The sequence below is a fragment of the Plectrocnemia conspersa genome, unplaced genomic scaffold (assembly GCF_051122295.1).
Source record: "Plectrocnemia conspersa isolate PC_06_02 unplaced genomic scaffold, ASM5112229v1 ptg000011l, whole genome shotgun sequence".
NCBI lineage: Eukaryota > Metazoa > Arthropoda > Insecta > Trichoptera > Polycentropodidae > Plectrocnemia > Plectrocnemia conspersa.
Window position 1 is genome coordinate 22741680 of NW_028277175.1, and position 17055 is coordinate 22758734.

Below are 17055 nucleotides of genomic sequence, written 5' to 3' on the forward strand. Positions count from 1 at the left end.
CACCTCTAATAGGTCATAACTGCAGACAAATGTCGTAATGTATATATAGTAATAGATTGCGATTGAAGAAAAACGGTCATTTCGCAGATTATCAGGTCGACCTTCGAAACCCCAAGGCGTTTGACGAGATGAGGAAGCGATGAGCGAAGGTCATCCTTCATAGAATGTGGACGAAACGTTAGATAATGGTAATTAAAGTTACTACAGATTTTTATAAATAGCAAAATCATCAAGAACACAATGGGTACCTTTAGTTAACTAAGTATCTTATGGAGCCTCGGGGTCATATATTAAAATTCTATATATTGTAAAATAAACAGTTTTGTGAACATTTGCATTACGCCAAAAACGTACTATATTGCATACACAGATATACTAATCCAAGCGTGTAATATATTATATGTTACAGTAAATGTGTATTACCAGTGAAGTTACATATTCACTGGTGTTTCAGTGTTATCATATAAGAATACATTTTCACCGGTATATATACATATATATATTTCTACTAGCGAAAATATGTCGATAAAACTCAATTTGACAGTTGTGAAAGGTAAATAGTGAGAATAAAAATATAGAACTATCAGTATTAAAATAATGAATGGTCATAATTATATTATTAGGAGTCAAAAATAAATATCAAATGGTTTATGAATAAAAATATAGAACGATCGTGTGAATTAAAACATTATTTTTAAATAAACACATTTAAATATAAATGAGCACTAAATTATTTATTTTAGAAATATCTTATAAGATATTTCGCTCGCACCAAAACTGTCGGACAGGTTAGGTGCGAGCGAGCGTCGGTCAGAACATTGAACACCCCATGAATGACATTCAGCGAATCTATTTATTTGTATGTAGGACGCGAAGGTATTCAGCGCGACGAACGAAGCGGGAATAACGACAGAGCAGCGGCGGAGAACACGCTTTGCTTGTTGTTTTGACATCCGACAATGTTGCAAGCCCAACCAAACAAGTTGGCCCTAAAACACCTTGATAATGATAATGAACTGCCGACATGCGAATGGCAGAACGACCTGTTGTACCATCTTCAGTGTTACAACAATAAAAACACTATACGATAGCACTATGGCAAACTAAAAAATGATTCTGACCATCTGTTAAAATAATTCTTAGCATTTAAAATAAATTCTGACCTGTCCTAATTAATATGAATTATGACCATCTAATATTTATTCTGGCCGCTTATATTCTGACCCGAAAAATACGAGCCACTCCTTAATTCTATAAATCAGAGATGCAAAGTGGCAAATCATCACTTACTCCCCCTCCTCATATTTCGCCTTTTATTAAAATACAATTAAACATGTTTTATGTGCCTTCCTGTGATGTACACTGAGTAAACATGCCGTATTTTTTTCATAACATCAACATTTGATCGCTAATTCAACGAAGCATTAAACTCAAGTGAACGATTGTTTTTAATATAGTAGCAAAGTCCAACTCAACTTATTGCATTAATGTATTTATATATTATTTTTCTTTTCTCAATGAAGAATTGCTGAATCTAAATCTCTACATATGATTGAAAATTACAAACACGATTTAGTGGAATTGGGTTCTTTGGTAAATGCCATGACAAATTAAAATATAAAAAATATGCGGTAATTAACGAGAAGCAAATATTTATTTTTCTCCTACAATATTTTTCTTTAAAAAGTTTTTTATTGTTAAATATATTATTACTATTGTTAAATAGATAAAATTTAATATATGTTTTAAAAACCTCAAAACACAACAAAATAAAATTTTAAATCCAATTTTTAATAATCTTCCGTTGTAACGTGAAAGTCGCAAGACCAATGTGTTATAACGGGGTAAATCTGTACCAACTGGGTAAGTTTAACCTACAAGTAAGTATTAAACACCAGACTGAAAGTCTGCGAATCGGTGACTTCTATATTATTAATTATAAATTATTATGTGTAATATAATTTTTAATAAATATACGTCACTGCAGCTGGGCCGGTTTTTAATGATAGAGATTTTTTTTTATAAATAAAAGTTCGAGTGTCGAACTCGAGCCCGCAATCTCAGAGTTACTAGTCTGAGACGTTACAGACTGCGCTAATAATTGGTGCGATTTAACAGGGAATTATTTTAAGAGATATGTGCATTTAAATTAATACTTTGTAAAATGGTTCATAAAACGAATATTTTGTTAGGTAAATCTTCGGATTTTTTGTCGGCGTCGGACATGTTCAGTCGGCGTGCGACTGAACATGTTTTGCTAAATTCAGATGGAGCGGTATACCGGCATGATTTTGGCGCTCCTTAAGCCATTGTCCGAGTTCAATCTCGTGAAATCCATCGCGCATTTTTTCCTTCTAAGCGCTAATTATCAATCGCTCAACGAGCGCCGAAGGTGTACACCATTCCAAACATGAACTTTCCAGAATCGTCTCGAAATCGTTTTAACCGGTCGGCCGTGACATTTGCCGTCTCATCGCCAGAAGACGGGCGAGGACCAGAACAGATAAGCCTAAACACTAGATTTCGCCATCTAATCCAGACTTGAAACCAGAAGACTGGATTCATCATCAGATTCCAGCTCAACTCCACCCAAATGAGCTTTGGTTCATCTAACGAAGCTCAAAATATGCTTAGAAGAACCATAAATAAAATTTCACTGATCTTCAATCGATCGATATTGCGTGATGTAACCCAAAATCATTTACATCATTGATGTATCTCTCGCTCTCTCTCAATTATTCTGAACATCTTATTTTTATAAAAACAACCTTGAAATGCTCCCACCGAATATGGTAATATATGGGAAATAGTGTCGCTTTATTATATCAGATGAGATATACTATGACATCGAAACTCGACTGGTTCTACGTTTACGAGTTTTAGAAATAACGCGGAAACGGTTAAGAGATATGTATTCAGATTTCTTAACTTGATGAGGAATCGTTTGTTTTTTGAATTGCGCGGTTAACGAAGAGCAATATGAAAGTGTCAATAGAGATTCGAACATGCAAGCGCAAATGCATTCCATCCAATCTAGAAACAATACGACACTCAGTAATTGAACGTCATCTGCATAACTCGAAAGCTGCTCAAGTATGTAGTACAAACATAAACCGGGAAAATAAGTTGCATAATATAAAATTAAGTATTCGAGTTGGTAAAATTTGCTGAAAAGACATTTGAAGAAAATGTTGTTAAATGTCGGAAGTTCTGAACTCTTTAAAAATGGTCGCTCGACAAAATTTGTACAGAGAAGGTATGTTAAAAAAATAAAAAGCCGTTCATCTAGTATTTTTTTTTTCATTATTATTAATTTATTTGTAATCCCGACATATGCACTCCAAACCCCGGACTGTACGGTCTAAAACCGGACGCTGAGATGATAATATCGATTCATAAATTTATTTAAAAAAAATGTTTTGTCGACTGCGCAGCGCAAATTTTTACGATTTTTCGCACATAAGTTGCCGCTTTATGACGTTGTGTAGTTAAAGCAACGACTCACTAACAGCTATTTAGCCGAGCAGCAATCCATTTTCACAACCCTTCGTATTTTTTAATCAACTCTTTCAGCTTTATTTTTCCTATTGTAAAAATAAATCATGTAAATGTACATAATCTCTACTTTATGTAGTGTTGTTCTCAATAACAATGAAGTCTAATTATATTGAGGCGCTAAGTAATTCTGATATACAGGATGAAAATAATTTTAACCCAAAACTAGCCAAACATTGATATGTTATACGGTGATGTAAAGCGCATCAACATATGCACAATCGGTGAAGCGCGCAGTGCACTTCAGTTTCACAACGTCCTAACTCTGAAATTAGTGTCAAGCGTCAATCTCTTCAGCCGACTTTCTTATCGTTTTGTAACGAAAGTACATAGTAGTCTTTCGTAGGTTTTCACACGCAATTTACGACTAATCGATTTATCGACGACATTTCGCAACCGCCAAAAAGTGATTCGGAGGCTGCGCGGACCCGTTCTTTCGTCACCGCTGTGACATCTCTCGTTGAGAAACGCGAGTTAGAGTGCTTGCTCCTCTTCTTGCGCGAGACCTTCCGCCGGTCGTCGTCTTTATTGGGCGACCACGGTGGCGACGCGTGACACAGGACGAGTAGTGTGAGGAATGCGCAAGGTCTCCAAAACCAATCATTGAGTTATGAAAATCAGAGGCGAGGGAGGCAGCTTTGTTAACCCGCCGTTGGTCGCACGGCGGCGCAGCGCTCACCCTATCGGTTTTTTTGATGCCGTTTTTTTTGTATGAAACATATCAACTTGCGGGTCCCTCTACTTTTCAAGAATTATGTTTTCTTCAATATTGCAGGCTCAAACACGTGTTTACTAATTCGATATACATTTGGTTTTGCGTATTAGTTGTCTTATATCAAAGATCGAGAGAGAACGTTATTTACGCGTGTTAGATTCGTGCTGGAAATTTTATTTTTGGTAGTTTCTTTTTATTATTATTTACTTTTTTGTTGTTATTATTATGTTTTTAATTTATTTTATAAATATATTTTATTTAACTTGATTGATACATAGTATAAAAAAATATTTTGAAATTTTTTTTCGATCCTTTAGATAATTTTAACAAATTAAACAAATTTATCGCAAAGTTTGCAAATAAAAATATAGCAGTATTTAGGAAAGAAAACTGACACTACGATAATTCATCACCCAAAACCAAGTGAATAGAATCGTCCAAAATGTAATTTTTGCCCTAGGAAAAAAATCGCAAAATCACCATAAAATGCCACATGTGCTATAACCCAATATGCAAAGAACATTCATCGGCAATATGTCCAGATTGCATAACTTAGTATTCAAGTAATCAAGATCAAAAATAATATACATTTTTTCATGTTATTTTTGAAGTTTTAAACATATATCTAAAAAATTATATTTTACTTTTAAAATATTTAATATTTTATTTTTCTTCTTTCGTTATGTAAATAAAAGTTTTAAAGAATTTATTTATTTTATATATACAACACTAAAATATACCAAAAATAAAAATAATAATAAATATTCGATATTTAAACTTAAAAACGTAAAGAACTGGGAGGCGGCTATTCGCTCAGGCGCGACCAACGGGGTATGCCATACTCGCGCGACCAACGGCGGGTTAAGAGTTTCCCAGGGATTCAAAGATCTCTAAGTTTTAACATCGCAACTGCTGTTTCTCAACGTCCAGTAATTGAACATGGACGGCCACGTTCTAATATTAATACCTACGCCTATTTAGCAAACTCTCACTCGGTTCGTGATTGTCGTGAGCTAAACGATAAGGGCATAGCGTTCACGCCCGGCCCAATCCAGTAACCTTTTCAAATAGCCGCACTAAACGTTACGTGCTATTGGATCGAAAACAAATTAAACTCAATATGCATAAATAAAAAACATGGGTTACGCAACGGACGTTAAAGTTACAAGGTTAATTGGCTAGTAGCTCCAGCTCTTGATGCTCCTTGACATCTTTCTAATGAGTTCTTTCGCGAAACGATTTTAGAATAACTTGTGTGAACTTGATGGTTCGCTTCGCGAAATGGAAAAATTCTTCGGGGCGTCCTTGGCAAAGACCTTTTAGTTTTAATGTGAAGATTCACTATGGTAACAATAACCCCATAACACCGAGCGTATTTCAAGAGCAATGAACGTTGCTAAACCTTACTATTCAAGAGAATAAATAAATAATTTAGGACACGGGTTGACGACATTTTCAGTTATAAAGAATACATTGGTAATTTTAAATTTTAATTAGTGTGTTGATTTTATTTTATAGAATTAGTGAAGAGATTTTTTATAGAATTTTTGGTTTCTCAATGTCAAGACAAACTGAGCCCAAGATTATGCAGTCCATAGAATTATATCACTGCCAAGTCTAAATGCCGTTATGCAACAAACATTTTACCTACACATTAGACAATAACAAATAGTCTGTTTCCGCCCCGAACCATTACGATTGAAAACAAGAAGGGCGAGGGACTTACCCTAACTCAAAGAGTATATAAGCTCTATTAATGATTATATCCATAATCACCCCTACACTATCTCTCTCTCCTCTGTTTTATAATAAAAACAATACAATGTTTTCTGTTTGAAACAATTGCTTAAAGTAATCGCTATGATAAACTAAGCTGCGTAACGACAATTTTTTTAATTTGTATCAAGCACCTATACTGAATATTGTATTTTCTTAAAATCTACTTAGTATATACTAGGTTTTCTTTTATTAACCCTTTGCACTCGTATTTTTTTTTTGGTTGGGGTAGCGCCAGCTCGTATTTAATTTCGAGACTTTTTTTATGTTCAATTTTTGGAAGTAAAAATGAAATAAAACATGTTTTGATTAATCTTTTTACAAATTAAAATTAATACAGCGAAAGATTGATAGTTTGTCAGTATTTTAGTTAAAAAAAATTAATTAAATATTTAAAATATATTATAATTTAAATACTTTAATCGGAAAATAACTTTTTTTATTGTACTTTTTTAAATAATTTGTAAAACGTTAACCATGAAACTTAGAAAAGAATAATTTATTAAAATGTGTTCACAAAGAATTGTACTTACTATTCACAAAAAATAAATGACATAGTATTAGGTATACATAGTATAGGAAGGTAAATGTAATGATGTTTTTAGATGATTTTTCGTCCATCGCAATCAAATGCGCGGTAAAACAAATAAATTAATTATTTAAAAAAACAGCTGAGTGATGTAGCGGCAGGGGTTTATAACCATTAAGAAATTTGTAAATAGCTAGATGTCAAATGAATTCTAAATAATTAAAATATTGGACTGTTTGTATTTTTTTTGCACCCATCGTTTATTATCTTGCGCAATGCGCTTATTATCTTGCGCATCGCGCTCGTTCTATAGCGTTTAGCGCTCATAACATCGATCAACAATTTGCGTTCATACAAAAAAATAATGGTTACAATAAAATTTAATCAAGATTAAAATTACAAAGAGCACAAGTTTTTTACTTGCAGTTTTTTTTTTCTTAGTAAAACCTTAGTTTTTTAATTGTTGTTTTTTCTTGGTAAATAGTTAATATATTCCCATTAACAAGTTTTAGACTTTTTAGAAAATCAGATTACAATAAACGTATTATAAAAAATAAAAAAATATACTGTTAGTTAAATAAAACATATATCAACATATAATAACGTTTAAAAACACATTTAATACGAAAAATTGTTATGCACCTTACAATAAATAAAACACAAACAATATGCACATCAGCACATATGTTTTAAGCAAAAGGATACATTTTAACGATATAACCAATGATTTTTAAAAGCAAAATTTAACACTTTTGACGCTAAGTTGCCGATAATGAGATTCCAAATAAAGTAAAGCGAAGGTCCATATATAAAGGAGAATCTAGATTAGGAAATATGGTTCTAGGACACTAACCGCCTGGAAATATACCCCTTGGACAACAACCCCCCGTCAAAACCCCCCTGGACATTGACCCTCCGTGCAAATAACCCCTGACAATTAACCCACCATGCAAATAATCCCCCTGACAATTAACCCCCGCCACGTATAAAGATAATACAGATATTACTTAACACGTCTCGTGACGCTCTATTATACTTAATAAAACATATACTGACGCCATTACCAAAGTTTAGCTGTATTATACATACATTTTTATCTAGCCTAATAATATTTTTTATTTTTTTTTAATACTCTTTATAACAATTTTGCTCGCACCGGTCACCGGTACAAAATATACAATACGTATATTTTCTTCGTAAATGTGTTAGTTTTATTGATATTTTAAAAATTCTGTATTTTGCTGAATGAAATAAATTAGTATTGATACTGATTATTCGTATTAAACATTATTTTATTAAAATAATGACCATTTATTATAAATAATAACAACTTATATAAAATACTTATCTCTATACGTGGCGGGGGTTAATCGTCAGGGGGGTTATTTACACGGGGGGTTAATTTTCAGGGGGCTATTTGTCAGGGGGTTATTTGCACAGGGGATTATTTGTACATGGGGTTTATGTCCAGGGGAGTTTTGATGGGAGATATATCTATCCAGGGGGTATTTGTCCTGCGTTTACATGCACTTAGGATAGGAATATTTAAAATACGAAAAAGAAGGCCAAATTAAATTAGATATTTTTTAATATATTCACTGTCTATGGCAGAGGTCAGAAAATTACGGCCAAATCCAGCCCTCTGCTTATTTTAATCCGGGCTGCAAGTAATTGTTAGATTTGACATATAAAAAAATCAAAGTATGTGCTATAATAGAGCGGCCAACCGTCGAGTTAAGGAGCTAGCTAGGTATCACCTTATAAGGTGCTCCTATTGCTTTGTATTTCACCGTGACGTTATGCACTTTAAATTTGACAGCATCTTCAGTGCCCACGTAACGCCTTTTGCAATACATTTGAATATTTGAGAGAAATTATAAAGCTCATTTTAATTTTGCTTCCTGGCCCGCTGAGCTTAAAATATTTACAATCTGGTCCTTCACAAAAAAGGTTTGCCGACCCCTGGTCTATGGTGTTACACGAGCAAAATAACCTTGTCTATATTCTTCAGTTATATGTTTTACAGAGAGACATTCAAAACGCGTCATGGCGATTTTACAACTTTATATTTAGATTGTCTTGTATAACCGGAATGTCGTAGTCCTTAAGGCGTTGAACTGATATCCTAGAGACTATCGGTTCAGGTCCCGCAGCAAACTAAACATTTTAATATTAAGAATGCGCTATTATTAAAATTAAGCCCTAACTTCTAAGCGACATCTATTGATTGTAAGCTGTAATTATAGTTAACAATATATAATAGATATCACTAATTTACAAACTGTGTTTTAAATCTTATCCAATTAAACGTGTAAGTGTTGATTATGTTGTGCATAAACGACTTTTACCAATAGTTTTTCAATGACGCATATTTGAGTCATCCACCTTTAGAGTTTTAAATATGGATAAATTTATATAAGTGTAATACAATCCTAAAACTCACTGAAAAAAATATGTTTTACAAGACTTTTAACCCTTTCACTGCGGATGACTTCTATAGGTGTCATCAAGAAAATCGCCAGTACTCATTAGACATTTAAAGGTGCCGTAAGCATTTGAGCCTAATAAAATGGCTTTTTAGTATAATTTAAGGCTGTAAATCAATTATTTGAACCATAATATTTTTAAAAATATGGCATGAATAGGTGCCCCCACATAATAACAAATTTCGAAATGGCGCTCAAAAATATCAGCTGTGGTGATAATATAAATGCAATTGGGGCCAGGCCCCACCCAATTTTTTCGTACATAAAAAAAAATAGGTGGGGCTGGTAAAGTTTTATTATATTTTGTGAAAATGATCAAATTTTATATTTAGACAAATATTATACAAGTTTTTCGTATGTATTTGCCCATTTGAGGCAGAAATGATAAATATTACATTGTTTTTTTGTGGGGATCTGTTATGGATTGGCAGGCGTTTTTACACCTAGAGCGAACCAGCGTAGTTTGGCCTCGTGGCTTTATTTTTGAATTTTTAAGTTTTGAATTTATTAAAACAGTTCTTAAAAATATAAATAAATTGATCATAAAAAATTATTACATTAAAAGATTATCCTAATATTGAAACTTTAAATACTTGTACCAGATTTAAAATTGGTAAAAATAGTCTTAGCATAAACGCATACTATTACTGTCACAGTAATATCGAATTCATCATCACGTCCTTAAAAATTCAATATTATATCGTCATTCGTAATTATATGGATAATTTTTAAAAGAAAATCAATATATGTATTTATAAATAATTAAAACACAGATTACTAATTCTGTTTTACATAATTTAGCTATTTACTAGCTCGAAAATATATTAAATGTGTCGAGACTAATATTATCGTTTGAGTTGAGTACCCAGGTCGATAGTTGTCAATCGCTCATTTTACTAGTGCGAGCGAGTAAGCGAGCTCTGCTAGCATAACGGCATCTCGCTCTTTTTTCCGTCTTAAAAATTTTATTTTTATTTCATAACAGACACACAATATAAAGTAATAATTATGCACAATTAGAGCATATGATCCCGTTTCATCCCATATCATAAAAATATAGATGCCATTAGAAGAAAAAAATCAGTTTTAAAGCATTAATTGACAACCTAAATCTGTCAAGTCTAGCGCGATGCCGTCCTAACAGCGCGCGCTTTGACCATGTTCCGATGAAAAATTTTACAATAAACTTACACTTGTAAATTTAAGATTATTGAGTTATTTGCATAAGTTAAAAATTCAATATTACTGAAATGTGTTTAACAGAAGTCTTTTTACTATTAATAAATTTAAATTTTCAAAATTTGCTTGAACACAAAGCCAATAAATGCATTCAAAGTTTTGTCGACATATTGTCGACGTTCGAGTACAACGCTTGAAATACGATGTCGACACATAGTCGACTTACGAGCGCAAAGGGTTAATACTGTTTTAAAATGGTCAACTTTTTATTGTCATTTAAGAACGATACTATGCCAAGGAAAAATAAAACTTTTTTTTCAATCAAGAGGTCAAACAAAAAATCATACATTAATGAATCTATAAAAATATACTTTGACGCAGGAAATCCATTAAATCTAAATTTACTACTAGCGGACTATTTCGTCTCTGGGGAATTTTGTTAAGTAATTTTTCAATTGTTGTAGTTTTTCTCAATAACAAATTTATTTTATAAAATAAGCTCCATCGACAGATACAACCTTCTTCCATCGATCAGCCAAGTTTTTAATCCCACATTTGTAAAAACTGACTGACTGTGAATTAAAATATTTAGAAAGAAATGTTACTATTAATTTGTTTACAATCTAAATTATGTTGTACAGACTCAAATAAATGATAATCTGATGGTGGTATAACGGGAGAATATGAAGGGTGAGCAACAGTTTTCCATCCGAGAGCATTAATTTTTTCTCGCGTGATTCTCGCAGTATGAGGCAGGCGCGTCGCCTTGTTCTCGTCGCTTAGTGCACCCAATATTTTTTCAACTCCTTTGAATGCTAGACCATAAATCCTGTCTTATCTGTCAACCCCTGAATTGACATTTCTGCAGCTATGCAGAACATCATCAATGATTTTTGGTGTCCTATTACGAAGCTTGTCATCCAAACAAAAATTTCAGATTTAAATCTTTTGAACCATTTTTTAAATTGACGAACCAGTAAAACAGACGACGATTTTTTTGTAAAATTCATACAGCATACACGTGCGTAAAAACACCTTAATTGTGAATATCCCTGTTCTTTCATTCAAAAATCCCATAAGTAGACATCAAGATGTCACCTTTTAACTATACAAAATTAATTCATATAAACTATATGTTTTTTACACTACATTTGGTTTATAATCATAATATATAATATTCTGATCAACCGATTAATATAGTTCTGCGCGTATCCAATGCATGTAACATATTTATACAGTGACGCCAAAAGATGAATGACAACTCTTACCACCCAACCCATTAACAAAAAGCTTACAATAGTTACGTCAGAAGTCAAGAACATATTTTTTATACAACGAAAAAATCTGACCTCCTGCGGCGACAGTTTTACATAATGCCTAGCTAATCGAATGCAACGTTTTTTTTTAATTTTAAGAGATTGAAAGCAAGAGTGTCCATTTTATAAATTGTATTTTTTTATACAATGAAAGGTTTAGGGTCAACCTGTCAAAAGAATCAGGCCAACTTGGCGTGATATGGACAGAAAGAAACGCTTCACAAATTCGATTCTTTTATTAGCTCACGCTTTTTCGAGTTCGAATTTAGCCATGGACGGTTCAAGGTCACCGCGAGTATACTAATGAAAGCAATAAAATTTGTTTTGTAACATCGCAGAAAATAACGACCTGTAGAATTTCATCAGATCGAGCGAAATTTATTATGTTGTGGGCATATTTTTTATTGAATGCGAATATCGTATCGACTGTTGATTCTTCTTATTGATTTTTCTTGACTAATTATAAATTACTTTTTTACAAAAGAGTACAAAGACGCAATAAGGAAGAAGACAATTTCGCTCATCGTTTACCGAAAAACCTTGGATCTCGGCGGGTGAGCAATAAATGCGAACAGGTTGAACAATAGCATTAATAAGATAGAATGTCCTTTCTCTAAATTCTACCAATGTTCAATGGAAGACTATTACAAAATAAACGATGATTTTCATTGTCTATAATCTGAAAAATGGCATATAATTTCCACTATTAAATATTTAATTAAAATTATATGTTTATACTTTTCTTCATAATACATTGATTATGTCACACATGCCTCGATTAATTACTAATTTTATTAACATGAGTAGCAGATCATATTGTTTTAGTTATGTCGTATAGTATATAGTAAAAAAAATAAAGCTAGATATGTAACAAAATTATCTTCTCCAACGCCATTTGAGAATTGAAAATACACATAACTGAACGGCTAACCTAACGATTCCCACATGAAGAATTTCAGATGTTATACGGCTCGCTCAGGTGTCGAAAAAGTTTCATAAACTAATGAGGGTAGTGTTCCTAAGAAAAGGGAATTGTTCCTATCTCTGTCTTCTGCTTTGCCAATAGTTCAATGTCAATTTAGATATTTTTTACTTCTCGATTATTTTTGTATGATTGCCGATATATTTATGTACTTGTTATTTATTACATCAAATATGTTACAGAATTGCTCGTTGTCTACCGCACCGAAACTATATTTTACTCTTGGCGTTCATAATCTCGTGATTCATGCTCATAAATTTGCGCTATAAACTCATTCTCGCGTTTGGCGCTTGTGATACCACGCTTTGCGCTCGAAACTTGCTTTCATGTTAATTCACAACTCATTATTTAATTAATTATTAAATAATAATAAATTTCGGTCATCGATCTCCACCACATCATCAACTGTGCTATAATCATGGACTGCGTGTAGCAGTTTTAAAAGATACTTATAAAAAAATTTGAGTTAGTGACTTAAAAAATAATGATACTAAAAATATTGAAAAATATTTAATAGAGAATACTGAAGATGAATTACCACAACATGAAGATGTGAATAAAGAATACGACTCTAATGTTCAAAATGTAGATGTCGTAATTGTCAGGATGCAAAAATCAGTAGAGAAAAACTACATGTATTCAGAAAATTAAATGAACTTAAATTACTAGTTAATAAATGCGTATAATAAAAAAATACAATGGTGCCTTGACTTACGAGTTTAATTCGTTCGGTGACGGAGGTCGTTACTCAAATTACTCGTATGTCAAATAAAATGGTAAATACATACTATCTAAATTAATGATCAAGTTTTTTTAAAGTTACGCAATACGTTTTTTGCTCGAATGTCGGGTGAATTTAAAAAAAAATCAAGTTTCTTGTAAGTCGAGATTCCACTGTATGTGCAAGAAATTGAACTAAAATCATCGATAATCGATATTTAGATAGTAATTCCAAAAGGCTTAGTAATCAAAAGGTTGAAACGCACTTATTGAGCTTATAATCTTCAAAAATCGGTGATGTACACTCAGTGTACATGTAAAAATAGCTAAAAATTAGTGATCTAAAAATTTTAAAAAAATGTAGCAATATAAGTGAATATAATAACGATTCAATCCATTGGACATAAATACAAAAATTTAACATACCACATGTTTATTTACAAAAATAATATTTTTTAATTAAGTTTCACGTTTCTTTACACGAACATTATTCCCGCACGATGCAACAAATTTCAACTGGCAACACTCATAAGTTTTGCTATATCAGTGTAATGATACACGATTTCGCTGACAAAATATTTATTTTTGTCACTTTGGAAAAATACTTATTTATAAGTTGTAATTATCTAATTTAATATGTAAGTGTATCGCGGGTGAATACTTTAAATATTAACATTTTTTAATATATTTATAGATATTCACACATTAAGATGATGTGTAAACTCCGTGTACATCACAGTAAAGAAAAGGTTAATATCGATTGGTAAAATGACGATTTTATTTTAACTATAGATACCAATTCACACGTCTGGGCTTTGACAATAGCCGGGTACTCGACGAGCGGTTGGCACAGACCGGTAAAAAAATTGTTTCTAAAATCCATCGATGGATTAATAGATTTTACAAAGTATTTTAGTAATTCCAGGTAAAATGGTTAGAAATTGCCAAATATTTTTACCGTAATTTAGTGGTCCCAGAGTAAAAAACGAAACGAAATACTGGAAATTTGATCATCAAGTCACTCAAAATGCTTCAGAAAACAGAAATTATATTGGGCATGACATAGATGCATTTGGACTGCAATTTTGGGATGATATACGTGTCTTTGAAGTTTAAATAATGGTAGCATTGCAACCCGTTTGAATATCTGTCGAATGTTTGTAAAGAGAAAATTCGACACTGTTAACTGCGAAAGGGGTGCTGAATTTTTTTTTCAGAAATTTGAAAAATATTAATTCTTAATGGAATTTAAAATGAAATAAATCGCTCCTGAAAAAGAGACCAGAAAATGGGCCAATGGCTTTTTCCTTCATCACACACCTCGCGTCTAAACAGCAAATTTTTTTTCGAAAAAAAAAAGGAAGGATTTAGCACCATGCGACTTATGGCTCTTCCCAAAAATAAAAACGTTTTGTCACCATTCCCGACATTGAGAGGGCCATGACGAAGCAAGTGAAGACCTTTCAGAAATGCTTCCAATCGTGGAATAAAAGTTGGGATAAGTGCATTGCTAGCCAAAGAGAGTATTTTGAAGGAGATAAATTCAAATTTCATCTAAGCTTATTACTTTGTTCATAAAAAAAATTATTCGCCGTATTTTTGATCAAACCACGTATGTACTATACATAAAATGGAAGCATAAATATTTAACGGACTCTGTTAGATTTTGTTGAATACAATAGAACAATCTACTTCTCATATAGGAAATAATATTTAGGCAACATAGAGATAATAGTGATGATAAAAATGTATTCAAATGAACAGCTCAACGTTCAATGCTTTGTTTTCTAAAATATTTTTTAAATTAAAATGTTTTTATTTTACACGAGTAACCGCACCGAAATAACGTTTTGGATTGACGTGTATACGCGTCTAACGCAGTTAACAGGTTAAAGTTAGAACATAACATTCTGTACATTTAATAGCAGTTTTTATTGTTTTGAAAATATATAAGAGAAACAATAAATTAATAATATTATCTTTGTTGTCATAATTATGCTTTTAGCAGAAAAGAAATATATTTTTTTTCGTTACGCAGCCTAATATACCATGTAATTATTATTTTAAAATTTAATCAATATATATGTATAATATTTTATTTAAGAAAGTAAAATATATCTCTATCAAAGAAAAACTCTGTTTACACTTGACAGTAGTTAGATATTGTAAAAATTAATGCTTATACATTATGCATATGTTTAGATTGAATTCTGTTTCTGACTGAACGATCCATTCTAATTTTTCAAATTCGTGCACCCAAAAGACGGGCGTCGCCCCGTGTGCTGAGGTCCGAAACGTATTGCGCTAGCGCCGTGTCGAAAAGTTACAGGTCATCGAGATGAGCCAACCCGACTGAGAAGAGAGCTAATCGAGGTGGTATAAATATGGCCCGGTCTTGTGGTGATGCCGCAGTTCGCTCGTGTGCCACATACAGTGAATACAAATTAGACAAAGGTCAGTCAGTGCGCAGGCAGACTCTCCGCCAAAAGCAAAGCTTCATCCCCAAGAGTGCCGCCGCTAAAACACCGATTTAACTAATTACAGATGAAGTTCTTGGCTGTTTTCTTGTTCGTCGCGGCCGTGTCCGCCGATGTATCTCACATCTTGAAGGGAGGCAGCTCCGACGCCCAAGCTCCGATCCTCAAGCAGAGCTTGGACATCGGAACCGACGGAACCTATCAATGGAACTACGAAACCGGCAACGGAATCGTCGCCCAGGAGCAAGGATCCCTCAAGAACGCCGGAACCGTAAGAATTAAAAATATATATATCGAATTCGAACAAGTTTTAATGACCGAATGAAAATTGCAGGAAAATGAAGCTCAAGTCGCCCAAGGATCAGCTCAATGGACCGCCCCAGACGGCACGCCCATCCAGATCACCTATTTGGCTGATGAGAACGGATTCCAACCACAAGTGAGTCTAATCCGATTTTGAAGTTATCGTCCAAATTTCAATTACCTTAATTATATTTTTGCGTTTCATAGGGCGCACATTTGCCGACACCACCACCAGTCCCAGAAGCCATCCTCAAGGCCTTGGAGTACATCAGAACCCACCCACCAAAGCCAGAGAACCGTCGTTAATTAAATAACCGATAATTTAAACCAAACTTAGCTTTAATCTACAAGCTGAAACACTGCCATTCCAAATGCTAAAAAAAAACGAAACACAAATAACGCTGTGTTATATACAGCGTTAATTTTTTTATATATACATATATAAACTTCAATTGTAAATAAATAATAAATAATTGAATATAAAAATAATATTTGTATTCAATGAACCTAACGAACTCTATCTCCTTATTACAATCACCCTATTACGCAAGCGCAGTTTGATTTAAATAAATTCTCTGGAACTTTTACACACTTAAACATGAATATTATATAATAACAAATGTCAAGGATAACGACTTAGTGTCTAATGGAGAAGACGAGTTGCGGGTGCACTTTCACGACAAGGTGGCCCATAAATATTTGAATAACACATAAATAAATAAAATATTCGTCCTCGAAGCGCAATTTGATTATAAGGCCAAATTAACGATTTAATATATACAATATGTTAATTTGAGGAAATTAAAAATACACAAGGAAAATGTCGCACTTGACCCTCGTTTCATATATATTTCTTCAAATTTTAACGAGGATTACGAATAACCTTTCGAGTGTGTTTATTTCAAACGGTAATATTTCAAGTTGACACTCGATAAAAAGCGAAATTTGTTTGGTGATTCAATAATATATGCGCAATATATGTTGATTCAGTAATATAATAACACATGGCGCAACTGC

General features: G+C 32.8%; 2 protein-coding genes across 3 annotated transcripts in view; one reads left to right on the forward strand and one right to left on the reverse strand.

Annotated features, from left to right (window-relative positions):
* The window catches only part of alpha-Cat (catenin alpha), a 42842-nt gene that overhangs the window by 7654 nt on the left and 18133 nt on the right, over positions 1 to 17055 (reverse strand). The gene's annotated exons all lie outside the window — the stretch shown is intronic.
* On the forward strand, positions 15667 to 16527 carry LOC148229985 (larval cuticle protein LCP-17-like). Its single transcript, XM_088196591.1, has 4 exons — positions 15667 to 15712; positions 15803 to 16006; positions 16070 to 16174; positions 16246 to 16527. Exons 2-4 carry the CDS (start codon positions 15803 to 15805, stop codon positions 16342 to 16344), a joined length of 408 nt encoding a protein of 135 aa, XP_088052717.1. The 5' UTR covers positions 15667 to 15712; the 3' UTR covers positions 16345 to 16527.

Coding starts and splice junctions, on each gene's coding strand:
- LOC148229985 (XM_088196591.1), top strand. CDS start 15,803: ATGAAGTTCTTGGCTGTTTTCTTGTTCGTCGCGGCCGTGTCCGCCGAT. Junction 16,007..16,069: donor CCCTCAAGAACGCCGGAACC/GTAAGAATTAAA, acceptor TGAAAATTGCAG/GAAAATGAAGCTCAAGTCGC. Junction 16,175..16,245: donor AGAACGGATTCCAACCACAA/GTGAGTCTAATC, acceptor TGCGTTTCATAG/GGCGCACATTTGCCGACACC.